This window comes from Manacus vitellinus, unplaced genomic scaffold (genome assembly GCF_001715985.3).
Source record: "Manacus vitellinus isolate BGI_N305 unplaced genomic scaffold, ASM171598v3 scaffold_8_pilon, whole genome shotgun sequence".
Classification (NCBI taxonomy): Eukaryota; Metazoa; Chordata; class Aves; order Passeriformes; family Pipridae; genus Manacus; species Manacus vitellinus.
Genome location: NW_021940864.1, coordinates 14,747,742 through 14,775,444, shown reverse-complemented (window position 1 = coordinate 14,775,444; position 27,703 = coordinate 14,747,742). Strand labels below are relative to the sequence as shown.

Below are 27,703 nucleotides of genomic sequence, written 5' to 3'. Positions count from 1 at the left end.
GTGTGAGAGAACAAGTTACCTGGGTAAGACCCATGTATTTGTTGACATTCTCTGACAAAAAGATCATGTCTCCATCCTGTGTCACCACGGCAATAAATCCCTCCAAAGCTTTCAGGTACAAGTTGTCCATCTGCTGGTCTGCCTCTACTTCATTCTCATTGTCAGCACATACTGAGAAAAAAAAAAAAAGAAAAAAATAGCACTTAAAGCCTTCAGCACCCTAGCCAGCCTTTTTCAATGCAAGCACATCCAGCTACAAGGTGACAAAATATTTTCCTGCTGTTAAAATTTCATTTCCACAAATTCCTTCTGGTGGGGCCTCCTAAACAGCATGTGAAAGGCATGATGCCCTTATTAGCAGAAGGGCAGGAGATACTTTTCTAAACGTTCTAGCAAATACAATAGACTCTCTGTTCACCTTTAGTATGTTTCTGCAAGATGTGTTTTCAGTCAATAACACCAGCATACTCAGGCACTGAAGTGCATCTTCTTTGTGCACGTTCTCTTGGCCACACACAACATTTGTACCTCCTAACAGGCACAAAGTATACGGCAAGTCTTACAGAAGGTAAGTAATTTGTGTATTCCGAACAAACATCTAACAAAGGACTTTTTCCATCAGGTCAGGTTTTCCAAGAAGTTAAATATGGTTCCTATAGAGTATGTCTAAATAGACCTCTCCACTCAATAAGGAGACATCTGTTAACACTACTTCTAGAAGAAAAATTAGAAAACCTCTCCTTTGAAATCGTTCTGGGTAAATCCATCTTTCATTCCATAAATCTCAGTATTCCTCGGAAAACCACAGATCCATCCCACTTTTTCATGTGCAGACATCAGAACTCCCTGTGCTCCACTCCACCAAACTCCGACAAGCTTCGTCACCCCTCTACACTTCTCCTGTCCCACAAGGAGGAGAGCCTCAGATTCGGGTTATGTCTCAGATGTTTGCCTAGGCAGACTCATCTTACACTTTTTCGGGGAAGGACATGCCACCATTGAGCTGAAATCTAAGGCCATGCTAGAATATTTATTACAGTGTTTTTTTGTTTTTGTTGTTGTTTTGTTTGTTTGTTATAAGCTTTCTTGGTACTTTTTGGCTGCACTGTCACAACAATTGATGGCACTGCGATGCCCTCAGCTATGTGCTTCACATGGCCCATCTCCTGTGATGGGAGGCAGTATGTAGGCAAAACTGCAAGCAGGGAGGAAAAGGGAAGGCACTGCTTCTCCTAATACCAGTCACTCAAGAGTCCGTTTCCCTTCTATGCTTTTAAACATGTTTCAGTTCCATGAATAAGAAGCTTTCATGGGATGATTTGCAGATGACTAGTATAGAAAAATTCCAGTGTAGGAGCTGGTCCATTAATTTCTTTATATATTTTATGTGAAACTTCTGGAACTATTTTTTTACAAAACTATTTACAGATATTGCATCTGGTCTCTGTACCTCAGACATGCTGTGGTGAGCTTATCTTTATAGTTTTGTCAGTTAGCCTACACATTTGTTATCAGTCATTGCAAATATATATCATTGTAAGGCTCTGAATTTGGGAGGGGAAAGCCAGTAAACGAAGCAAAAAAAACCCCCAAACAACCATGACCTTGTGAGACAACAAGGGTTTAAGTACTGTCTAGATCAAAGGTGCTCCATAGCCCTTGGCAGTAAGAATGACATAAGAAGAGCTGCATCAATTCTGTTCTGTGTCCCTTCCTGGTGGCACAAGAGTGCTCCAGGCTGGCCCCACCACCAATTTTGCTGCCCAGAGGTTCCAGTGGTAATTGCATCAGCTTTACTCGCAAGAACAGTGGCACTCTTAAACAAGTTTCTTGGAGAAGCTGCTCTTCTTTGTTGGTTTAATGTTGCAATTTCAGCATAAAGTTTTTTGTTCTATAGCAAACATACTGTTAGCACTTGAGAAAAGTCTTTAATTCTTGTTATTTGCTTTCATGAAACAGCACATTGATAATTTCCCTTCTCTTTCTTATTGAAATACTCATTTTGGGGAGAAGCCTAGAAGCAGGAATGGAGTATTGCTTTGTAAAACATTATTAGAAGTGGTTTGGGTTTGGTATTTTTTTGGATAAGGAAGAGGCTGAGCCAAACTAGTGCAGTTTTTACTTTGAAGTATTAATGAGTTATAATTAAAGGCTAAGTTTGATCTATATAGCTCCTGCAAGTGCATCTGCTAGTGCCTAAGGATGGACTGCAAGCAAATGCAGAGGGATGAACACTTGCAATGCAGAGCCCACCAAGCCCTGTTGGAACAGATGAGTGGTGACAAAAACAATGCTGGCTGCTGCTGCTGCTGCATCCTCCTGTTCTGCAACATCCCTCCCTGGCAGCAGCCCATCACCCATCATGCAAACAAGGGAAGAAATGGACTCAGCCCTGGAGCCATGGGGAGCACTTTATCACCCTTTGCTTCTCAACAAAGCAAAGGTTGACACTCTCTGGGGATGGCCAGCACGGGCTGGGGATTTATCATTTCATGTCCCTGCTCTGCAATTCTAGCTACACACACAGGGGCCAGTTCCTCCTCAGTACAAAGCAAATGACTTCAGGAAATTACATCAGAACTAGCATTTAAAATACAGAAAATACACAATAATATTATTTGAATAGTATGCACTTTGACCATAATGACATTTAGGGAAGGAAAAAAAAAAAAGTGGGGAAAAAAAAAAGAGGTAAGTGACCATCTGCTCCCAAGCTTGTTTCTGCTGCGTAAAGAATGTCAAGGGTCTTTTTTTACTTTTCCGGAAGCAAACAAATGGTTTATTCAGCAGGGATCATGGCTATAGCCCAAGACAATCAGCCAAGTGTGGGTTCAGAGAAAAAATGACTTTTCAGCTCTAACCCCAGACCCTCCTTTCCATTTTTTTTTCCCAGCTCATTAAGTTTGCATTAACAAAACATGACCATTCAAAGGCAGGAAGGCTATTCAAAGCATTTGTATTCTTAAATGCCTCCAACAGTGAAAGACAAACACTTTACTTGTATTATCAGATGATTAAGTTTGCTTTTCCATGTATATAAATTATATTACTTATACAAACACACACAGAGGACACAGGATCACTCACATTAGGGCTGCAGGTTCAAACCCTTAATGTCAGAGCTGAGCACAGCACTTAAAAGATACAGTCAGCTTTAAAGTACGTGGTTAAAGGGGTTTGTGGGATCAGAGTTCAACTGTTTTTATTAAAATTATCTTCGTCCAGCTGGAGTAATCTGTAATGTGGACTGAGAGGAGGTAGGGATGATTGTGCTGCTCTGCACCCCATCTAACATAACCACAAATCATGACCAAGTGTTCTGCGGACACCTTCCAGCTTCCCTGGTAACTCAATAAACCCCACTGCACCCCATCCTTTTTTCTTAGCAGCCCTACCACGGCAGGAAAAGGGGAGGTGGCAGATGCAGGTTTCTTGCAGTACTTAATAGCGGATGCTCACATTTCAAAGATGGAGCAGCTGTAGCAAGGAAAAGTGTAGGCACTATCAGGCTGGTACCTCCAGGAGCCACTGTGCTACTGCTGCCCATCTATTCCTTGCCTGTCCTCCATGAGCAGCCCCCAGCAGCCTACCCTGGGCAGCTCCAGCACTGGGGGACACACCAAAGGTGCATGCCTTCTGCTGCTTCCAGGTTCTTTATGGTGATTGCAAACAGAGTCCCAGAAGGTGTCATCTGTACTAACCCCCTGAAACATATCAGCTACCTGAGGATCCTTAGTCTGCAGCAAAGAAATATGCTGGGCATCACTGTGGTGGCCCTAGCATGCCCTGTATCAGGTAACTTGGTATAATTATAGTAATATAAATAATAAATAGTAGTCCCTCCTATGTCTGCAGTCTCAGCATTATAGCATGTTCCCTTTCTCCTGTGAAAACTACTAGCTAGTAATACACAGAGGGTATACACACTTTAGGAACTGACACATCAGAAGCAATTCAGTCACTGCCACTAGTAAAAACCTGGTTGGCTTTAGAAAGACTCTATCTTGAAGATGAAAAACAAATAAAGGCATGGCTACTGCAAGCTCCTCCTCAGGAAGGATCCCTATTGTCTTTCACTTTGCTTTAAATTTTCTTCATTAATTTACCTTGGGGCTGGACTGGGGCATTAGCATAAGAAAATTCAGCTTCAGGTGGAAAATATTTGAGAAAGCTGGGACCAAAGAGAAGTGGGAAGTAAGCATGAGAAGCTGAGGGCAGAACTTCAGCCTGTGGTTTCCAGGAGGTCTGAGGTCACTTTATCGAGATAGCAGCACCCCACGTAGACTTGCCAGATTTTCCAGGTCTTCAAGAAAGGTAACAGTGGGACTCAGTTTATACTGACTTTTTTTTTTCTATTTTTTTTTTTTTAGCATTGCTTTTCAAAATAGTTGGTAACTGAATTTTGAAATAAGGATGCATTTTTTTTTTTCCCCTAAAACTTTTTTCATCTCCCCTCTACAAAGGGGAGTACCTCAGGTAGGGCACCATGACAGTATAGCAGGGAGACTGGACTGCTAATAGGTCATTTTACGTATAAGTTAATAGCACATTTAGCAGAATGAAGTGCTGTAATATAGTGTTCATATCACAGCTACATTGATGGAGACTGGCCAAGACTGTGTTCATGTTACGCTGTGAAGCCTACACAGGAGGAGAATCCCTGTCTAGGTGACATCAGAAGATGTTGAAACATGTCAGAAAGCCTCAAAAAAATGCAGTGGCCTCTCCGGGATGACTGTTAGAGCTACAGGAGAACCCAAAAGAGATCAACCATGTCTCATGTCCCAGCATTTGAAGGGTCATCCACTGTTCATATTGCCCTAAGGCAGCATTTATTACTGCAGCAAATTTTGATACAGTATTTTTCAGTCCATGTCTCAGTCTGTATTAAATTTTGATAAGTATTTATTTTGATAAATTTTCTAACGACCAAAGTAGTAACTATTTATTGAAAAGAAACTTTGAACTGTGATAGCAAATGCTTATTGCAGTGTTTATAGTAACCTTTTATGCTAAAAATAGCTCTTGTAAACAAGCTTTGATTAATTCCCACTGTCAGGATGTGCACTGTTCCCAAGTTTAAGAACACTTTTTCCGTAGATGCTTGCTCATTTCCTTCAGTCCAACCTCCTGGAACAAGTCTGAAGGCTCAAAAATCAGGCTCTCCTTACAAGAAACAAATGCCCAGGTATAAACAACCTCCTAGCAAACAGCCTATATTCCTCTTAACACCTTTGATCTGACTCAAACGGGCCTTTTTGGTTAGTTCAGAGGTAGATGGTGATAACATGTGTTTCTATTGGAGGTCACACAGTCACCTGCACAGAATTTTCCTGGATTTGTCTCTCATCCTGGTTCCTATAAGTACCAGAAAGCCACTTAGATACTGTGCATAACAGATACCAGGTTATAGCTGCCACTCCAGAGGGCTGTAAAAACTGCCTGACGCCAGCAGCCAAAAGTTAGGGAAGATCTAACAGCAGCTTCATCCTGCATCAGAGAGAGCAGCTTTGAGACAGTCTTGTCTCTTCCTGGTTTCTTGTTTTCCATCAAAGGAAAGCAACTGATTTTTTCCCCTTTTTTTCTGTCTTGACAGAGCAGTACATCCTGTTCAAGGGGATATTCTCAACGTGTTCAATAAAAGCTTCCAATTTAGGTACATCAAGAAAAAGCTACTCTTTAACTTGAAGCTTCCTGAAGGGCTCTTATCTCCAAGTGCACAAGCAACTTGGATAAAGAGAACACTCATGCTAGTGTCATTTTGATTGCAGAGTTTATATCTAGCCAAATCATTCAGATGCTGCTCCCAGGAAGTTGCTTCGAGTCCTACAGCCATCGGTGTTGAATGGCAGGATACAGCACCCCATCAGACCAGGTTTTGAGACCCATGGGACCTTCTGGTGCACTTTCCCTGAATAAGGACACCCCTTCGAGCAGCTGAAGCACTCAGCACCTGGCTCCACTCTCATTCTTAGCATCACTATAAAACTATTTTTCTAATTTAATAAAAGCAATGAAGTAGACATGCTATTTTTAAAGCAGTTTTATGCCACAATGTCCTGACATTAGATGCAGCTTGTCCAGACATTCAAAAACAATGCCCACACCAATTCTCCCCACAGTTTGTCCTCTTGCTTAAAAGCCTAGAGAAAAGCTATTTTTTCCCTTCTGCTCCCTGCTGGCTTTCCGGCTCTGTTGTCTCCCTCCCTTGAAACAACTTCACACTGGCTTCCTTGTGGCCTCCCTTCTCCCAAACAACTTCCTGTCTGCTTCCCTGTTCCCTCCCCATTTCTGCTGCTGTCTGCCTGCACAGGAGCAATTCCCAGCCAGTTTCCTTCACTGGATTTCTGCACAGAAGATACACTTGGGTGACCACACAATTGGGATGGGATTAAAGCAAGCTGATAGCCTGATTAGCCTGATTAAAAAGTCCATAGTCCTGCCACACAGAAACTCACTGGTACCAAAGAGTTCTGGTTCCTGTAATGCCTTTAGCATCAGCATGGTTCAAATAAACACTTAAAATTATTGGCACTGCATATACAGGCTTCCTGAAATGGATTCTCTTCTTCATATTCAGACAAAAAGAGAATATCTGAGTCAGCCTTAGCAACTGTCATGATGTTAGCTGTTAACCAAGACAGCCATTCTTTAGCAAAAGCCAGTTATTCCTCTTTGGTCATCTATTAATCCCCCTAAAAAGCATTAGCCTAACTTACTAGCTACACTAAAAATAATAAGGGAAAAGTACAGCTAACAGTTTTTCTCACTGAACTGAAGAACTTAAGATCTGAAGTCCAAAAGCTCCACCACTGATAAGCATCAGAATGCCTATTTTCAGCAGCAACTTTATGGGATCAAAACCTTTACTTGAAATGAACAAAGATCAGTTCTAAATTTATCCCAACCGTTTGAATGTGACGATGGCAAAAATGTATTATGCCAAGAGAATTAGGAGACATCTTGAAAAATATTTAAGATTATCATAATTAAATATTTCTGCTTAGCATTCCAATTATACCGTGTACTGTTCTGTGCACAACATGGAAACAGTATTATAAAGCCATTGTTTCAGTTTGCTTCCTGTGATACTAATCTCAATCAGGCCGTCAGACGAACAGCCTGCATTTCTAAATGTTAAAGGCTTCCTCTCCAACATTCCCACACAGAATTGCCTACTGTGAAAATCAAAGGGAAACGTGTTACTAAGTAAAGCAGCAACTTTTATAAAGCAAAACCTGGTATTTTTTACCCTTTTGAACTCTGAGATATACAACCAGCTATTTCCTATTATGATAGGATACAAGGGCCAAGCTTGGGCCCTGCAACGCCTGCAGGAGATGTGCACCCTGCAATCCAAAAGTCAGGATTTTTGGAGGCACGTAGCAGGAGAGCTCTCAATGAGGGCTCAGATTCAGGGGCTCTGCCATTCACCTGCTGGAAGAATGTGGGCATAGATTTCCCTAGGTCTTGGCTTCCCGACAGATAAATAATCATTATGCAGACACAGCTAGTAAAACAGCCCAAGTTACACAAGTGAAAAGCCCTATTCCGAGTCAGGGAATAATAGGAAGGGGCATGAGACACCCAATGCCAGTAGACTGAGGCTGGCAAGTTGCCTGCGGCCATCTCTGAAATCCCATCTGGAGCATCAGCTTGCAGAAAAATGAGGGTGCAGTCCTGGGAAGGGCCTTCCTTTTTCTGCTTTAGGCAAAAGTGCCTTGAAACGGAGAGATGTGTTTGAGAATCAAGCCCACAAACAGTAATACAAAATAAAATCTGGTGTTCTGGAAGGTTTTTATAGAATAAATAAGAGAAATGCTAATCAAGCAGTAGCTTTTTTCTCTACTATAGTTTGAAGCATTTTTCAAGCTGCACTGCAAGCTTCTTTTAGTGACACTGTATGTATATAAAAATGCAGTAAATGTTATTTCAATGTCCTAATTAATGACAGAACAAGTACTCTCACTTTACTCCAGTATATAATCCAGCCTAAATAATCTGGGAATATATACTCCAGTATATACTCCAACCCAAATAATCAAAACAGTTTCAATAAAGACAAAAGGGGGTTTGCAGGCTGGGATGGGCATTTGCTTCTCATGTACCTTCACGTCCCCACCTCCCAGTTCACCTGTCATAGACGACACAGTATCCTCCATGCTCCCCATCAGTCAAATCAGACTTCTCAAATGCAACAACGAATTTATGGCTAAGTTCCGGGGTGCTAAATATGCACATGAAACCTTTGCAGCAGCTTTGCTTGGGGCTCAGAAAGTGTCTAGAGCAAAAGCAAGAATTAACGAGCACAAACATCACACAAGCCCAGTTTCCATCTTGTTTCATGCTTGTCAAAGCATGATAAGCAGCAAACCTCTTCATCTGTGAGCCTACAGTTGCATCAAAAACCTACCACTCTAAATTAAATTGGATGGCCTTCTAGTGAAAGCCAATGTCCTTATAAAGACTGACATTATTTTTAGAGTTCCACAATCAAAAATATAAAATGTAACTTAAGTATTAGCTATACTCAGAGTAGTAGATGAGCAGCAGACATGGGTTTCTGGCTTGAGTTCTTTCATTTAGATGTATTTTTATTATCAGAAAATAATACCCAAAATTTCCTGAAAATCAGTCCCCTTAAAGTACCCTAATTTCAATTCCTCAGAATAGAAGCGTCAAAGACTTTGAAACTGTTATCTACACCTCTGCTATTTAAAGATGCAGCCATGGGCAAATCTGCACTTGACTAACAACACAAATTTTAATGAGAGGACTTCAATTTAATATTTAGGGGGAGTTAATATTGGGGAAGTGAGTGCATCAGGCTTAAGGCTAAGGAAATAACTAGCATAGAGAAAGCATGAAATATTAAAGCACAGCCTGTTGCTACCGTAACATTTTATTTCCAGATTCTTTTCTAACTGCTGGGTACTGGTGGTACTTCAAGAAAAGCTGCATGAATCACATTGTTTTTCAAATACTGTCACAGAAATATCCTATCTTTATATGTATGTATGAATATTATATATACATACTGAGTTGTCATCACTATCAAATGAGTCTAAGCCTTTAGACTACAGAAGCATCAAAATAAATGTTTCATCTGTAATTTTTTCCTCACTGAGAAATGTAAACGTATTTGAAAAGTTCACTTTAATCTTTGCAGTCCAGCAAATGTATTTTTCTGATGATGACAACATCCAACTATTTCAGGTCAATTTTCACAAGCATACAAATTATTTATTTTATATGTTACAGCCTTTCCAAAGTTTGCTTTTCCTATGCTGGGTCAGTCTCTAGTTCATGCCACATAAATATCTGAAGAACTGCAGGGTTTTTTTTATGAGAAAGTTGCTAACAAATTGGCTTGTTGTATGGTAAGTTAAGAACATTTACCTACCTACGCAACGCAACTTCTTCAAGTATTAGTTACATGACGAAATCAGAGATGATTTCCAAACACTGTTCAGCAAATAAACTTTACTTTTCACAGAAGTACATGTTAAAACCACATTCTATAAGCAAAGATGAAAATACCTACATTTTATACAATAGTCTTTAGCAGAAGCCAAAAGCGCCACAAAAAATTACAGAGCACACAGAAATAGAACTGAATTTGCCATATATTTCAGACTAACCAACAACAAACCAACAGCATACTCATCCACAAAATGGGATACTTCCTAATAACATTTATCAAAATAATTGCTATGGCATGACTCAACTTTTCTGAAAAGAGGAAGTGCAATCATGACCTTATTGGGAGTTTTGCCATTAATGAAGTAAAAGATGAAATTTTGGGTTTACCTTTCCCAAACAATGCAGGCGTTGTTTCGCATTCTTAACACTTATAGGTCACTGTGTGAAAGTTCTTCTGGAACATCAGTTGTTTTCATTGATGTTACAGGCTACTCAAGCCACAGATTTTCATCAAATGATGATTCAATTATAGGAGCAAAATAAGAATGTTGCTGATTTGATCAGTTTTCACAGGCTATAAAAATTATGCTCATTTACATTTCTTACTAGTCCAACATGAGCAAGACTCTACATAGAATCCATTCACATCAAGTATTTAAAAGTTGTTTTAGCTATCTTAGTCTACCTTGTCATAAACAATCTACATACTATTTATTGCCAGTGGATAGCACAATTAGTCCTTTCAGACAAAGTATTGGACCCCCAGAACTTCCCAGTTGCTCTTTGAATGTGGTGGCACAAAGATGCTTGCCATGCCAAATCAAAATTTATTTCTTTCAGCATGGAAGCTTAAGGTGCATGTTTGAATTCTGATTAAACTCTTAAAAGCTTAAACTCTTGTAACTGAGCTTAATAAATCACATTCAGGAGTTCTGAGAGGTTTTTTAGAGAGGCAAAACCCCTGCACTAGTTGTTATTTTGGTAACCCTGTGCTCAAAGAAGAGCATGCACAATCTTACCAAGATGCCATCAACTAGCAATAAAAATTAACTTCTTTTAGCCAGGTGTTACCTGAAGACAGAAGCTTATGAGTCCGTAGGAAACTGATTGCCAGGCGCATTATGGATGCCTTGTCCAGGTGGGAGCTGATGTTGTGGGGCAGAGGCAGCTCATGTGCCAGTTCATAGAAAACTTCGGTCTCTTTGCTTCTTCTGCATCTTGCTGCATCTCTTGACTTCTCCTTCCTCCGTTCGGAACTGCTCCTGATAGGTAAAGAAGAGAAAGGAAAAAGCATTTCTTGAAATGCAATTCACAACTTGAGAGGCATTTATGAGAGTTCATCTTTTCACCAATAAATCCATTCTGTCAAGTGGTTTAAATCAATTGGTCAGAATTTAGTATCTATTTGCTCCTTTTAAAATGGGAATTAGGAGAGGACTGTCACAGCTGGAAAGGGCTCTGGTTCTACATAAATCAGCCTTTGAATGCCCTGAATTCCCACTGAGTGTGAGGACTGAGATCTGCCTTAGGCAAGAGATTCAAAATGAAATGGCAAACTATTACTCCTGGGATTCAGGAAACATTAAAAATAATTTTTTTTATTTGTTCAATCTAAATTTACTTACTCTGGGATGGGTGGCAATCCATTTTAAAGCTAGAACAATAACAGTGTATAGAACTGTGTCATAGATATTACAATGTTGTAGAGTTTCAATGGCTATACACCACATTAAAATAAAAGTAGTAATAGAATATCAAACTGTGTTGGTCTGTAGAACTGTCTCAGCTCTTAATCCAACACTATTCTGGAAAAACACCTTTCCTTGACCATAAAGGATACAAAATGGGAAAGAAAATACTGTTGCTTGCAAGACAGTCCTCCTTTCTAGAAGCTATTCTAATTAAATCACCATGACTTCATTTTCTATGAAAACAGATTCTTTCTTGAGTAAAATAACATGACCAATAGAGCTAACTGCCTTAAAACTCCACAGAGAACAGAAGAGCAGGAAATAACAAAGGGGAAGACATTTTATGAAGCAAGTATGCAAAATTAAGCCACTGAGGGACAAATTTAAATTTAACATGTGAGAAACACAGGAATACGTTTATAGGATTCTGGAATAGGGCAGTTTAAGAGGAAACTCCACTGACACCAAGGTTCTTTTATAAAGCACGATTCTTATTTTAGAACATGAAGCACCTGAATCCATTCAAAACCATCAGCTATTTCAGCCCCATGTAGTTCTGCTGATACTACAAGTTCCTACACTTGCATAAGTTGAGGAATAAATTTCTTTACAATAGACTCTTGCAGTAGTCCACCAGTGCAAATAGCACTGAATAGCACAAAACAGACAGAACAAGGTGTGGAGTAGATCAGTTGCTCTGTTTTTGCTGTTGTGGCTGCACATTCACTTCTAGAATTACCAGCAGCATCTCTCCATTTGCAAGACTCCCAAAAATGAAGCAGCCTACAACCTGCTTTTTCCAACATCAATATAAAATAATGAGCCTATAAACTAAAAATGGATCAACCAAAAAACCCCACCCTATCAAAACAAGGAGTTTCAATAAGTATATTCTGTTGAATTAAGATTATGAGGAAAACAAATATTAATCACATTACTTAATCCTAGAAACTGTTCCAATCATGACCAGAGTCATGCAAAACTGCATAGAGTAGAAAAATGGTGTTAATCCATAGTAATGTATTCTAAAGAAGATGACTGTTTCTTGAAGACTCAGAGATCCTGCAGCAGCTTCTAGCACTGAAACCACTGAAGGTTTCATAAATTAGAAAGAAGGAAAAATAGCCAGGATGTGCACTAAATGCCAAGAGTAAAGTTACAATAGCATGTTTGTTGGGGTCAAACAAGGCTGGGCACTCGATATCATCATCCAAAGCAGGACTGGGCTCAAAACAGAGCAGTAGAGCCCTTATGCTGCAAAACACATGATGGGCACGTGTGCAATCAGGTAGGTGCTCAGCAGTGGGTGTGCTAATAGGGCAAGGGGCCTCATAAATTCTTAAACTACCTTCTCAAGATCCACAATCAGCCCTCGGCAAACCTTTCACAATTGTTTTGCCCAAGATGACTGTTTTATAACTTGGTCTCTGTTACAGGAGGCATGTGCTGGAGAAGGTCTGTACACATTTCAGTACAGAATGGCAGGATCCAACTTTGATAATTACTTCACAGGTATCCCTGAAGTGAACGCTGACCCACACGAGTCTGAATCTAAAGGACCAGATATTCACAAAGTGACACTAATTCACTACTTTTCTCCTTGCCAAGTAAGAGTCATACTACATCCATGTAATTAAAAAAGTCCCTTCATACAACTGTCTGAGAAGACACAACAGAAAATGCCCCATGTTCTCCTGGGGCAGGTGCTGGGTACAGGGGAGTCATGTAAAACACTTATACCAATGCAACTTTCAGAAATATACTCTCTAAAGAAAAATGTGCCTAAACTGTGCCTATAAAGATGCTAGACTGGGAACAAATCTCAGTTTCTAATTATACTAACAAAATAAATGAGTAGAAACAAACCAAAACCAAACAGAACAAAAATTTTGTGGTAATATTTGTGAATATTCTGCCTCTTGAAAAATTTAACTTGAATCGTCTAAATCTAGATGCTACAATTTTCACATTAGAACCAACTTGGTCAAAACAAAATCCAGTCCCTCCTCATTTAAATACAAAACTTTGGGAACCAAGGACAAAGCCAGGTCACAATTTATGCAGTAAAAACAGGTTATATAAGAGACGGTCTCTCATGACATCATTCTGGCCACAAAGAAAAATATTTGATTTTGCTAACCTCTGTAAATATAATTTTGAAGTGTGGCTAATGAAACAAGCTGGTTTCGTTAACCATGGGTTGCTCGAGGTTTCTAATAACTTAAGCTATGAGTAGAGAAAGATTTTCTTTCTCTCTGCTGCAGATGCTTTCCCTCAACACTGTTTCTGACTGTCTTGCTCAGGTTCTCTACAGAGAGACATCATAGTTCATTACACACCTCACAGGAGCTTTCTCACATCAGAAAACAAGTGGAGGAATCAGCCTGCCTGTGCTTTCAAAAGACTTTTCGCTTGCCCATTGTCATTTTAAATAAACAAAAAACTTGCTTGTTAAGCATTTCCCCCTGTGGCTTCCTACACCTCAATTTCCCCCACATCTTCCCTCACTCAGCACACCCTCGAGTCTCCTTGTTATTGTAGACAACCCAGGATAAAGCACACCGAGATCCAAAACATCCCCAATCCCACTTCCCCCCAAGACATCCATTTTGCTTGCTGGCCCTCCCAGGGATGCCCATCTCAGAGACAGTCCTGTGCTTACTCATCCTGATTGCAAGTGCCTCCCAAAAATGCAGTTAAGTGACAGAATTCTGCAAAAAGTAGTATTTTCATGGTTTTCACTTGCAGACCAGAGGCAACTCTCTCTGCAGTTATTCCCATGTTATGCATTTCACCCCAGGTGAGGCCGGACTACCTATAGCTGGAGAGTGACAATGTGACTGCCTAACAACCTGCCCGACTGAATGCCAGGAGGAAAGGCCAACCCCAAACCCTCTTCACACATCATTCAGGCAATAGAGAAAAGGCCCAAGCTCTAGCTAATTTATGAATCATTCCCTCCTAGCACATAAACCACCCACTTACGTGGCAGAAAAAGAGCACATGCCTGCGTCATTGCTTGGAGAAAGCAACGCAAGCAGAAACCTCATTCACCCAAACCTTTGACAAATTTTAGAAGTGCAGAGGGGAGAGAGAAGAAAGCCACCATGAATCAAGCCACCCGTACACTGGTCCGGGGCCCAGGGGTACTGCAGGGGAAGACTCCTTGGAGCACCCCGACCCTCACTCCTTCAGCATTACTGTTTCCAATAAAAAAACAAGAAAGGAATGGAAAAGCTCACATTTCTATTGGAAATAGGGAGACTGAGCTGAGGAATGGGCCTGGGGACTCCATCCAGGATTTGGCTATGTAGAGGGTGGTCGGGAGACTCAGTGAGAAGAAATGGGGAGGTGCTGCTTCCCAGCAAGGACTCTCTCAGGGCTGCTGGATGATGCTCTGGTGCCACAGTGCTTACAGGTGTGCAAGGCATAGAGAATGGAAGAGTTAAGGCAGCACAGGCAGTTCCCTGCCACAGAACACAAGTACGGCACTGTACCCTCAGGACAGTTGTTTACATGATTTCCCACTCCCTTCTGGCATTCTTAGTCTGCACTCTGAAAATAGAATTTACAGGCCAACACATATGAGAAGAGATGACAAACAACTGGCAAGTATTTGCCCTCCCAGGTGAAGCTTTCAAATTTTCAGAAGCAGTTCTCCATGCTTCTCCCAAGAACCCAAACACTGAACCAGTCCCAAGGCTACACCCATGCACAGGAACCGAGCATGAAATCCAAAGGTTGAAGGCATCCAAAGCGATGTAGGAATGCCCTGCATGGATCCCAGGAGCCAGATTCCTATCCTCTTGCTCATCTCCAGCAGGCCCTTGCAACACAGCTTCACTGAAATAGGTGGAAATGCTTGCACACAAAGGTCTTGCACATCTGAGGTGAAGATCATAATCTGCCCACTGCTGTGGCAGTTCCAGGCTCCAGCAGCCAGGAAAAATGCTGAGGCAGCCAACCCGGGCTGGGGGCTGCGCTGCTGCCACTGCCCTCTGCAGCATCTCTGAAAGGCACCAGCAACCCAGAGACAGGAGGGATCAGTCCAACAAGTGTTTGGGCAAACAGACCACCCCCTGCATTGGGAGCTTAGGCACAGGCATACAGCGTCACTCAAGGATCCGCAGTCAGGTTAGGCACCCACACAACCCTCCTTGGCTCAGCAGACAGGGACTGACCTGAGGTTTCAGTCCTCTTTCCACTGACTGTGACTGTAGTCGCTCTCTGCCGTTGCAATCCTACCAGTACTTCGCCTCCGTCAGTAACCCCTGCCCACCACCTCCACCCGTACATCTCCCTGGTCCTTCCTGCAGGCAGTTACCCTGCTCCAAGCCCTTGGTACCCACTCAGCTGATGGCGGTGCCAGGTCGTCAGCTTCAGTGATCTTCCCTTCTGTCAAGGACATTGGTGGCCTCCTCTAAGCTGACGGAGGGGACTTGCCAAGACAGCAATCTTCTCCTCAGGGTTTCACCGCTCTTCACAAGTCCGTATGGATCGATACTCAGGTTGTGTACACACACACTCGCTTAAGATTCAGCAGTGCACCAACTGCACTGAATTACACTCCCACCTTGTAGGTTCCAGATCACAGAAGCTTTCAGAGAAATTGTAATCCACACCTCGCAGAAAAATACCTTATAGGTAACCCGGCAGCCTTCACTCGTACATACACACTGCGTGGCACGTTCGGACAGCTCTTTGAATTACGCAGTGCACATTGACTCGCTTGAGCTTACTTCATGATTTTGGTGACCCTTGGACTTTGCTTCAAACTGCCATGTATGCAAGCTAGTAAAACAACACACATATTACTTTATATCCAATGGCTGGTTATTAAATGTTTCTAGCTTCAGCACTTTAAAGGTCAAGAATCCACAGAATTAAGTTGTCACATGAAATTTCTGTAGTAAATGCTCATTTCAAATGGTTTAAAGGTAAAATTTCAAATGCTAACTTGCAGAACAAGAAAAATGCATTCTATGGATTCAAAGATAAGAAAATACAGTACAAATAAATGAAAAAAGATCAGATGCTTAGCATAAAAAATATTTTCCAATTAAAACCTGTAAAAACTCAACAAAAATATTTTAACAGGCAGTACTACCTTAGATAACAATGAAGATTTATTTCAAACCAGTAAATGCATTTTTTGCTGTGTTTATATTTTGCATTATCTTCTGCTTGGCAAATCCCTACATTATTTGAACCAGGATAATTTTTAAAACTGAGTTTTGCTGACTGTGAGGCAGTCCATAGCTATCTCAGAACCACACCACTTGACTGCCCCAGAGATGTGCTTGCAGACACCAAGCAACCAGCAGTCATGCTTACTTAGCCTTAAAATTCCTTTTAAAAGTATTTGTAACCATTCTACCTGACAAGCAGTTTATTCTGGATGACATGCTGTGCTTTTGAAAGCTCCCTCCGTTAAAGTAATAAAAGTAACCATTGGTAAATAAAAAGTGCTAGAAACAGCAATTTACTCACTCACCAGGAACTTGGGCCAAACTATGAAAGCTGTGAAGGAAACCCATACACAGTGCCATGTGTATGTGTATACCTCTCTCCAGTGAAAATAATTACTTCTAAAGTCTGAGAAGACACCAGATGCCCAGTTTCAGCACAACAGTAAAAGCAAAAGGAAGGGGAAGGACATAGAGTTATTTTTGGACAGAGAAAAAAACCACCCCACCAATTTGAAATATGTGGAGGGCTCATGGAGGGCAAGTGCTAAAGCAGTGTTGCTGCCCACTGGGATACCTTACCCAGTACACAGACAGAACAAATACAAACAATGCCAAAGTGGAGAATTCATTAATAAAGGAAATGAGAGTTCGAAGGTAACAAGAAAGGCTACTAACAGAAAGGGCTATTACAAAAATAAGGAAATGAAGTATCTTCCACCCTTCCTTTAAAGCTGCCCTAACTTACAGTAACTCACCACCAACTCCTTGGCTTGATTGAGGGATTTCTTGTGTTTCTGTACATACTCATTAAATAACAAATCACTGCTAGTTCAGCAAAGCTTGAAATCTACTGCCATATGTGATGGAATTCCTTCATCTAAGTTTAAAACCAAAGGCTAGATGAGGCCTAAATGAATACCAAACTTTTGGTGACTTCAAACGTATTTATTATTCACTAATTCCATATCACCCTAGGACCACCAGAGCTGACGGTAACACATCCAGGAATAGGCTTCCTGAACAGGGAACATATCAGCTGCTTAGACAGGATAAACTCTATATGTACTTTAAAGCCACACATAAGACTATAACTTCTCCAGTGTCTGAAGTTCTGATGGTACCTTTAGTAGTAATAATTAAGCTGTACTGGATTTGTATTTTATTTATTTTCACTAACATTTCTGGCACTTTTTTTCTGGAAAAAAAAAAAAACAGAAAACAAAACCGTGGTTCTGAGACAAAAAGCATTATACCTATACAGTTTTAAAATGTTTACAGCACTAGCACCTTTTTTATACCACTAGCTACATTTAATGCAGCTACTGAAAGAAAAACACTTTGCAACTGAAGTTGACACAGCAACTAAGTAGTACTTGGGGAGTTCAATGTTGCAAACCGCACTGAGGCTGCAGGAGCACTTACATTTCTTCAAAGCATTTAGGTTCACAATATGTCAACAAAGTCTGATAAATTTAATCATAGTAAGCAAAACAACATCTACAGGATTTATGTTCTTCCGTTTTTTCTCTAGTTTATGAGTACCTTGAACTTGAGAGATAAGTATTAGGATTTCGGCAGCCATTAATCTGTTCCTGGATTATTTTACGATGCTTCGACTGCAGCCTGTCCCGCAGTTGCCACGCCAGCACAATCCTGGTACCTCAAAGGATGTGCCAAGCACACTGCAGCTGGGGTAAGGCACAGCCTCACGGTACTACAAAAGGCCCAAGGCATGCAGAGATGCCTCCAGGTTGCTGTTTGATCAGCTGTTAGAGCAGGTAGAGGCACTGCCTTTTTGCCTTTTCAATCCATTCCCTGCATTAGGGCCAGATGACTTTTCTTCTGGTTTAGTTTTCAGGAAGAGCAATATCATGCTCCAAGTCACTGCATGCTCAGCAAGCCCCAGTGCTGGTAACAAAGGGTCAGAACAACTCTGGATCACCCTTGTAAAGCTGCTGCAGCCCACACTTAGAACAGGTCAGTGAAACATGTCCTCCATTTTCTCAAATATTAAGGAAATCTGGGGAGAAACAAGCAGCCCAGGGCACGGTCAAATCTCAGAGGAGCAGCAAATCATCTCAACTCAGTCTTCCCTCCCCAGAGCGGTTTTGCAGTACTCTGCTCCATCAAGATACTGGATCATGGATTCTTTCCCTGTGGCTATTAGCTCTGATACCAGCCAAGATAAGGCAGGCTTCAGAAATAACCTGCAGACTAAAAAAAAGCCCACCACCAAACTCACTAAATAATACAACAGACATGACTGTTTCAACATTGGCCAAAACTGAACTTGCTTTCAAACCAGCCACATTTTTTGTCTGGGTGACAAATGTACCACTCTGCTTTTCTCCGAAGTTTCCACTTACACATTCTCGAGTCCCTGCAACACAGCTATCGCTGGAATTGCACTGGGCCAGGATAAGGTTATGACAATGCACAACCTGAGATGTCTATCAATGATTTGTGTTTGAGAGATCACAGATCCTTATCTTGTCTCGAATTACTTGTAGTAATCAGTCAGTTTTGACAGCTAATCTAGAGGTCCATACATATTGTTGCTCAAAGGCTCAGGAGGTATTGCTAAGATCTGTTTTCAGATAACTCAACTATTTACCTACTCTAAAAAACACATACCAAAGGATGTGCTTTATCTCTTCACCAGCGGGTTAAAGCTAAAGGTGAGTGAAGTGCAATCTGCAGGCTGGGGGGCATGGGGGTGTCCAGAAGTTAAATTCAAAACCAGCCTCATTTTTCAGATGGAGCACCGACCACATCCCAGCCCATACCACACCACAACCCAGCATTATTTTTCAAGATGGTGCAACTGCAGGTAAACAAGGACAATTTTTCAATTAAGCTTTATTTCAAGCCTAAGGGACAAACACTGCCATTGTACGACTTTACTATCAGTGGTATGTGTACCTATGCTTCAGCCTCAAACCCACTTATCTGTAACCAGTCAAGAGGGTCATGCTGAACACTGTAGACAAATCCCAAGTTCTAATGCTGTGTTATGCCTTGGGCAACACCCACTAACATCTGTGGGTGAAAACCCTGGTGCTTCTGCAGGTTTGGACCAATATACCGCAACATTTTAGCTCTCCATGCTGGCACATTTGCTGACACACAAGGGGCCTTTGTGGGTAGGAACAATGAGAGAGGCGTGCACAGCTCAGGAAAATGGGTGGTGACCACCAAGGGCTGGAAAAAACCTCTTTCAAAGGACGGTCTTTGAAAACATTCATTACACCCCACCCAGCTATTTTCACTACAATATTTCAGTACATAAAAACAACACAGGGAAAATAAACAGCCCACCTTTCAATATCTTGTAGGTTCTCCAACCCTTGAAAAGAAATCAGTAAGCCATAAACACAGACATCTTCACCAAACAGCCATTTAAGAGGTCTGCAAGCATCCACCAAAACCTCCCTGCACGACTTTTCTTCTCTCATGCATCTCCAGGCTCTCTATATAAGCTGACTCATCCAGACATCTTAATTTTCAGAGTAATCAAAATTTAAAAGTGTATTGATTAGTAAATAAGTGATAGCAAGCATTTATAGGGATCATAAAGTAAATGTATTGGCTCAATTTAAAAAATTGCTATAAAAGAGAACAGTCCACCCCAATGCATTTTGGCTGTGATGGTTTTTTCTGCCAATTTCAGCTAGAACTAATAAAATACTTCAGATAAAACAACAGCAAGACAGAAAAGAGGCAATAAAGTCAATCCATAATGAAATGGGTCTCTGAAATCAGCAGAGAGTTGAAAACTGGAGGCCAGCCTTTGAAGGTATGGAGGCCATGCTCTCACAGAGGCTTGTCTCCATCACAGTCAGCAAGGTTACCAACAGAGCAAAGACTGAGCAGGTGAAATCCCCAGCCTCGGGAACACAAAAAGAGCTCCTTCTTCTAAGGCTTTGGGCTCTCTCTGACAATGCCCTTGATAGCACCCTCAGAAGTTCAGTGTATAAAAACAGTGGAGCATTGACAAAGGATATTCGGTCACTTCATAACAACTTTGTTTCAAGCACAAGGTCTCTGTACTGGATGCTCTAAACACTGCAGTGGTGGCACACACCAACTCTAATTTAAAATGTCTCCTCTAGAGAACGTTCAAAATTACTGTTAAAATTACTTTCCAGCGTTGTCTATTAATAAGTCATATCTTGTCCTTCCAAAGCGTCAAATCTTCTAATAATAAAGTTAAGAAAATAAGTCTTGCAATAAAATCTTTATTTACCAAGCCTCCTTTACTTTTTGGATCTTAATCATTTTAACGTGCCCTTGGTTTTGGTGGAAGTTAACAGTTTCTCCTTCACTATCTCTTGGCGACTTGTAGCCACCCACAGTAAGATGATGGGTATCCAGAAGGAAAAATTGAACAGCCATTTCTCTGGGAAGCAGGGAATAATAATTCTTGAAAATAACAATACAAATGCTCTAAATTTTGACTATTCCATGTAACACAGTTTCCTCCACTTCCTGCATCAATGATCAAGTGCAGATTCTGAGAGCCAGGCTACATTTTCTGCTCTCTGGGGTGTGGGTTTTGCCTGTACAAACATCCTGGGACACAGTTCATTCTTAACCCTTGCTTTTTTTTCAGAGGGCTGTTATTTTATACATTTGATTTTTAATTGTCTGTTTCCTCTTAACTAAGTCATTGAGTAAACTGGAACAGTGACAACTCTGCATGCTGTGATTTCAAGTTCTCATTAGTATTCAAGTCTGCCACTAGTTTAAGTTCGATAAAACTTGAACTTCAGTAGCTTGAGCTGGGGTAAATTGTATTCTTCACTTACTACAAGGGAAAAGGATTGTACCAAAGAGTCAGGCTACTTCAGCTACCTGGCCAGAAAACCAGCAGTCATTTCGGCAAAGTTAGGCAATTCCTCTAACTTTACAGCTAAAATCAGAGCCTGGAGTGATGTTATCTAGGGACAATCAGTACCCCCAAAACACATACCTTCAGTTCATGGTAAAGACCTGAGGAGCCTTCTCACTGTTGACCTGCCTCTTGGCACCCACTGCTGTGGCAGAAGCCGGAGGGACACTGAAACTCTGGTACTTGAGGAAGAAACTCCACACTCAACTGCAGTATTTCAAATATTTTAAAAATTTTAAGGCTTGGTTCTGTCGGGAAACAGCACTAATTCCTCTGACACATCACCCTGAATAATTACTTGCTAAACACAAACTTTCAAAGGGAACTGCTATAAAGGCAGTCTGTGTTGTAACACAAAGTAAATAGCTACAATCAAAGGATGGTTACTCTAGGCAAAAAAAAAAAAAAAAAAGAAAAAATGAAAATGGTAAGCAGCAAAGTTAGGAAGTAAGTCTGTATGTATACAAAGGTAAATTCACGTGGTCACATCTCTTCATATCTTCTGGTTTTTACTTCAGAACTATGAATTAACATGTAAGTATCTTGTCATTGTTCCTGCTGGAGCTTTTATTCTTAATGGTAAGCAAACAAGGCACATATGCATATATTGGGCCTGATTCTCATCTCCATCTTGGTCCCATCGCCCCGTGAGGTCAGGAGGTAGGAGTCAACTTTAATAAATTCTGTTTATGAAAAATGTAGGTAGGTAAAAATCAATTATTCCAGAAAAGAAACTAGACTTTGTTTCATTTGATACAATCCACAGATGTCAGCTTACTCGACAAGAAACACGTTACAACCAGGCAGGCCTTGGAGATCTCTCAGAACTATGCATCTGTCAAGGGTGTGGTACCTCAGTATTCGCTGCTTTGATTCTAACTATATAGCAACCAAATTTCTGACAAGAAAGCCAAAGATGCTCATGCTGAAATGCATGCAACTGTACCAGTACACATGTAAGTGGTCACAAATTATACAAAACAGACACAGTACTTCCCAAGGCAGGGGTGAGGGTGCTCTCATCTCAATAACTACCAACGCTGTTTTGTAAACATACCTTGTGCCTCCTTACAGCAGCTCTTGGAAAACAATGTTTATTCCTCTTGTCTTTTCCCTAGATTATATAACTTAACCAACTCAACTGCACTTTTTTCCAAAAACTAACTGCTTTCTCAGAAAAGGTCAAAAAAAAAAAAATAGAAAGAAAAGGAAAAGAAATGAAGGGAAAATAGAAAAGAAGCTGCACTCACTGCCAAAACTGATGATCTTGTTGTTAGAAAACACAACTGGTATGGTACAGAGGCCAAAGCTGAGGTACACTGAGAAACAATCATACCACAACCCTACCCCAAACAGTAGTGCAGAGGAGGGATGAGGCAGGCGCAGAGAGAGCACCACGTACACATGTTGATACAAGCTGAATCCAAAAGGTAACATCGCTTCTTGCACTAATGTATTCTTTTGAACTGTATTTGTATGGTAGTATAGGTAGGTATGTCTGTACAGAACATGCTGCTGTGGCCAAGAGTAGTTATAAAAACATTCTTACCCCTTCATAGACAAGAAAAAAACCCTGACTCCTTTCCTACAGAACAGGAATAAATATTTAATTTCTACTGGAACAGACTTATGGTATTGTGAAATACATTTAAGAATAAGAAACCTGTATAATACAAGGCATAAGGAAAACAAGTCATAATTAAAGAGCAAGGCATAATACATCTAATGGAGTCAATCTAAATTGTACAAATATGACTTAACTTGATTTGAATTTGTTTTTAGTCAATGGTACACTTAAAAAATAACAAGCCTTAGAGGAATACACTTCACTTACATACTATTGATTTTATTCCTGATTTTAAAAAAATTAATTATTCAATATTGTACATAACAATCACCTATATAATTTTTCTCCCCTGTTCTTATTATCATTTCCTCATACAGATAATAAACTTCCACCAATTTCTATTGATTTTGAAGAAAACTTAAAAACATTGGGAAAAATCTCCAAGGACTTGGACGACAACAACTGTCATTACCAGAGCAAACACATGTTGGTGAACATTCCAACCACAGTTTCTCCACTTAAGTGGTACCCAATATCTCAGCTCACTGACTAAGAATCAAATTGGTGATTTTCATAACTGATACTAAATAAAGATTTATTATCTACCAATAAATGTTTAGCACAGCTGAGAAGAGGTTGTTTAGCTTTAACCAACAAAAGCCTGATAAAACTTTTCTGAAGACACAGTAAAATCAATCCACAATGTAATAAGAAAGAGAAGAGTCTCTATCTGCTATATTTTCAATTAAGCTGCAAATCAGAGTGAGGTAGGGTGTAGGCCTGTGCCTCTGCAGACACAGGGATTTGGTTCACTGTGATTACAGTATGTTTTATTAAAAACCTGGATGAAGATTTGTTTCCCTGAAGCTCTGGCTTGCTAACAGCTCTGGGAGAATGATGAATGACAGCATTAAGCATCATCAGCCCAGAAATGAAGAATGCCAACAACTTGTCTAACCTGTAGATCAGAGGTTGCAGGATTCACTTGAATTAATACGATTTGAATCTGCGTATTTCTTTAAAACAACAACCTGACCAACTTAAGCAACTTTCAAGGATGGAGAATCAAAGCGAAGCCACTGCAACATTTAGAAGGTTGCTCTACTGGTCAGTCATCTTCACTGTCAAAATATTTGTACAGATTTTCTTTTTCCTCCATAAGAATTTCTTACTGCCTATTTTTAAAAGTCTGAAGTTATTTTGGGCCAACCCAATACCACTTGCCTTTCAGCCTCTGTTTCATACTCTGAAAAAATCTCCTAACCAACAGGTCTTGCATCACAGATATGTTCTGTGCAGAAACTAGGTGCAAATTCAAAAACAACATTTAACATGAGAAAACGTCAGGCCAAGCAGGAAAGAATGCAGAACTGCAAACTGGAGTTTGGCCAGAGGCAAGAGGAGAGACAGAGAAACAAGCAAGATAAGCTATGGGGTTTAGGGAGATAAACCCCCCCACACAAACACCCCTCACCCCAGTTCCCAGAAATACAGTGTTTGCGTCTACTCTAGTGAATGCTATTTCTTCTTCTGCCTTACACATGTACCAGCCACAGCAAGTCATTACTTAGGTGCTTTCACAATTACACCATTCACTAGTACTCACTGTCACACACCGTCAGTACTCACTTTGCCAGGCACAAACATTTCTACAGATGGGTTGCTCTAGACAGTAAAAACCAAAGGGTGACTGCAGGCAGCAGCTGCAAAGCCCATCTCAAAAGTATTTCTCCCATGTTTTTGGAAGCTGCAGCTATTTAAATTATCATCTTGAAATGTTGAATTCCTCACTTCCTCATTTTAGCATTAAAACCAAAACAGCAACAAAACGATGGGGAAAAACATCCTTGATGTGGGATGTCCCATGCCTGACCCATCAGACTCCAACTCAGAGCAGGGATCCAGTACTAACACTCATCCCCACACACAAACAGGGAACTCAAGCACTTGAAGGAGGAAAAAAACCATCTGAAATTCCATCCAAACAACGGCAATTGTGGTGCAAAGAAAGAGGACATAGGGGGACACAGCAGAGTCCAGGACTAAGGACTAGCCTGCAATACCACAAAGTCTCCCCTCCCCAAGCACTCCTTTGAGGGATTATATCACACCTGTCCCTGGGATCAATTCTCACCTCAGCACATCAACTTAAATGGAGTTATCCCAACTTGTATGGATAGGAGATCAGAACACAGCTCTTCAAAATAAGTTTTATTTTATATTCTCTTGTCTTGTGTCAATGCCAATAAACAGGAAATACTTTGCTCTTAGATTCCCCTGGGACATGTCACACTTCTTCCACCAGATGAGCTACTAGGATGCAGTAACTGTTCAGCATGGGAAGGAACATCCAGATTTCCACATCTGCTCTGTTAATTGGCTACCAAGAGAGAAGGATAAAGATTAAAAAGAGAAAGTAGGTAGAAACAACAGTTTTGGAAGAAGTTTAAATAAAACAAGGGTTATGCATGGAAAAAAAGTAACCCTTTCTACAAGTCTATCACAAAAAACAATGGAAGTTTCAAATAATTCCGCAGGCCCAGAAACAATGAATCTCTAGCTAGTCTGTGATATAGAATTTCCAAGGTCTGAATACAATTCTATTTCACTATAGAAAACCTGATAAAAGTATTGAGAACCATTTGAAATTAATACTAAGGAAAGTAAGAACGACCATGAACAGAGGTCCATTAAATGATGTTCTCTTCAACACAGAGGCCCAAAGCATGGAGAGAACTGGAAACCAGATTTTTATCAAACCCTCTCTGGAGGAAGTAGATAACATAATTCAGAAAATGGGAGAAAGATCTGGGAGTGCCGTCAGGAGATTCAGGGAGAGGAAAGGGAAAGCACACAACCAGAAAAAATCCCATGAATGTAGAAAGGCTTCAAGACCATGGAAAATATTTCCAAGTGCAGAGCCTAGAATGAGATAGAGAGAAGTGGAGAACTTTTCACCCTAAGTGTCTTGCTTCACAGAGGGGAAAAGGTACAAGTGTGCCTGAAATACAGGAATATCTGGACTCTGTGAAGTCCTAGTTAAGCAAGCACAGATCATCTTAATCAAGCTTTGGGAACTGTCAGGAGGACAAAAATTAATTCTGTTTAACTTCACGAATAACACTTCTTAAGAACAAAAGGACCCAGCCCGTGCAGTAGCTTCGTCAGTCTGATGTATCCAGATTTAGTAGATGAGAAATGGTCTATAGAATGAGCCACTTCTCATTTCCACAAGGATACTGTAGAGAAGAAGAAAAGATACTGCATAAAAACTTTAAAGAAAATACATCTTCTATTAAATGGTACCTTCATACAAACATATATGACTACAACTGTACAAAAACAACTCAATCCTCAAAAAAAAAAAAAAAAAAAAGAATAAACCTTACGTCAGGATCTATTTTCTGTTTGCTCAAATATTTTTTCCTGTGCTGCTGCCCACTAATTTGCTCCATCCTCACCTCTGGGAAGGTCCTGTGGCTGTTTGCTCAGCGAGCCCCATGCTATCCCTTGCCCATTCAAGACCATTCCCAGCTGTTCTGAGAAGGGCATGTGCTCCTCTAATAAGGATAGCTGTCCCATGAAGCAGAGACAATTTCATTTACTGAAAAGCTTGTTCCAATTTGGTCTGAATAAACTTCTTTTCATGGCTGTCTGTCCAAATATCTCAAGTCTTACATGCTTTATCTCTGGTCCAATTGCTCATCTAAATTACCTAAAAAGGCTAATTTTCTAGTGTGCTTCTGGCACTCACATCACAGACCAGGAGGTGTTGAGCCCTTGCAACCTCCTCCCTGAAGGTGGATGGAAAGTTCAAACTAGAGTTTAGTCTAAGACTAGCCATCCTGAGGATTTAATTCTGCACTAGGGTGCATCTCCTTATGTACTTTACACTGAGTTTTCAGCAGAGACACTATGTACCTAAAGCTCTCAATCATTCATGCTGCCGATTCAGCAGTTTTATGATCTACCTCTCTATTTCACTCTGTCATCAGGGAGCTGGGGACCATTTTCTGCAGTGAAATTGCTTTGTCCAACATCCATTCATACCTCCAAGATCACAAGTAAGGAAATATGGCAAACACCAGAGCTACCCCTGTATCTACTTGCACATTGGCATTCACACTCTGGCCTTTGTTTCTAAACAAGCAGCAGTTTTGCTACTCCATTTTGTTCTCTGATGTTTTTGTTAACCAGTGTGTAAACACGGTGCCAATGCATTACTCTGCTTTGCTTTCCAGCTATAGTGATACAGTTTTGATGTTACTTACCAAAGTTTTAATTCACTGAAGTTGTGTTTAACGTACCATGAACAGAATCACCTTGTGCATCACATCCTGCCTGTCTGTTAAAGCCAGAGTACACCTGCTACTTCACACTGGCAAGCAGACCTCTGCCACCATTCTTTCAGGTTATTGCCCTAAATTTGCATTTATATCAGTAAAGCAGAATTTAGGATTTCTTCTGATATGGCATTGCTGTTATTCCATTGTATTGACATCTAGTTATTATGCAACTAAATGCATCTTGGAAGACAACTTTCACCTCTTTCACCAGTATTGCCAAAGAACTTAGTTACCAGTTCTGCCATAAACACATTTTTAATAGAACATTATTTTTCCTCTAAACACTTTGAAGCTGCAGAGGGAATAAAGCATTACCCACAGAATGGACATAATACAGAAGCAAAGCTAGAAGTATTGCAACATTATATATTTATAACAACAGCGTTCAGTCACAATAAATAGTAAAGCATTACAGTACAGTTTTTGTCAGATAAACATACTTTGGAAAGTTCATATGTGAGATATTTTCTCCTACATTACACATGAAAAAAATCAAGATATTCATGCAAAATAAAATATGGAAACAATAGTAGCTTTGCACACTGTATTAGCCTGTGCCTATAAGGAACTATCTGACCAGCAGCAGCAAGACTGTG

At 40.5% G+C, this 27,703-nt stretch overlaps 1 protein-coding gene across 1 annotated transcript in view; it reads right to left on the bottom strand.

The window, feature by feature from the left end:
* Positions 1–15,583, bottom strand: part of EPAS1 (endothelial PAS domain protein 1) — a 41,114-nt gene extending 25,531 nt beyond the window's left edge. Inside the window, exons 1-3 of the mRNA XM_018085149.1 lie at positions 15,464–15,583; positions 10,495–10,685; positions 20–171 (exon numbers count right to left, since the gene is read on the bottom strand). Coding sequence (XP_017940638.1) covers positions 20–171; positions 10,495–10,685; positions 15,464–15,522 — 402 coding nt within the window. The 5' untranslated portion in view covers positions 15,523–15,583. The remainder of the gene's footprint in view (positions 1–19; positions 172–10,494; positions 10,686–15,463) is intronic.
* Positions 15,584–27,703: the final 12,120 nt, after the last annotated feature.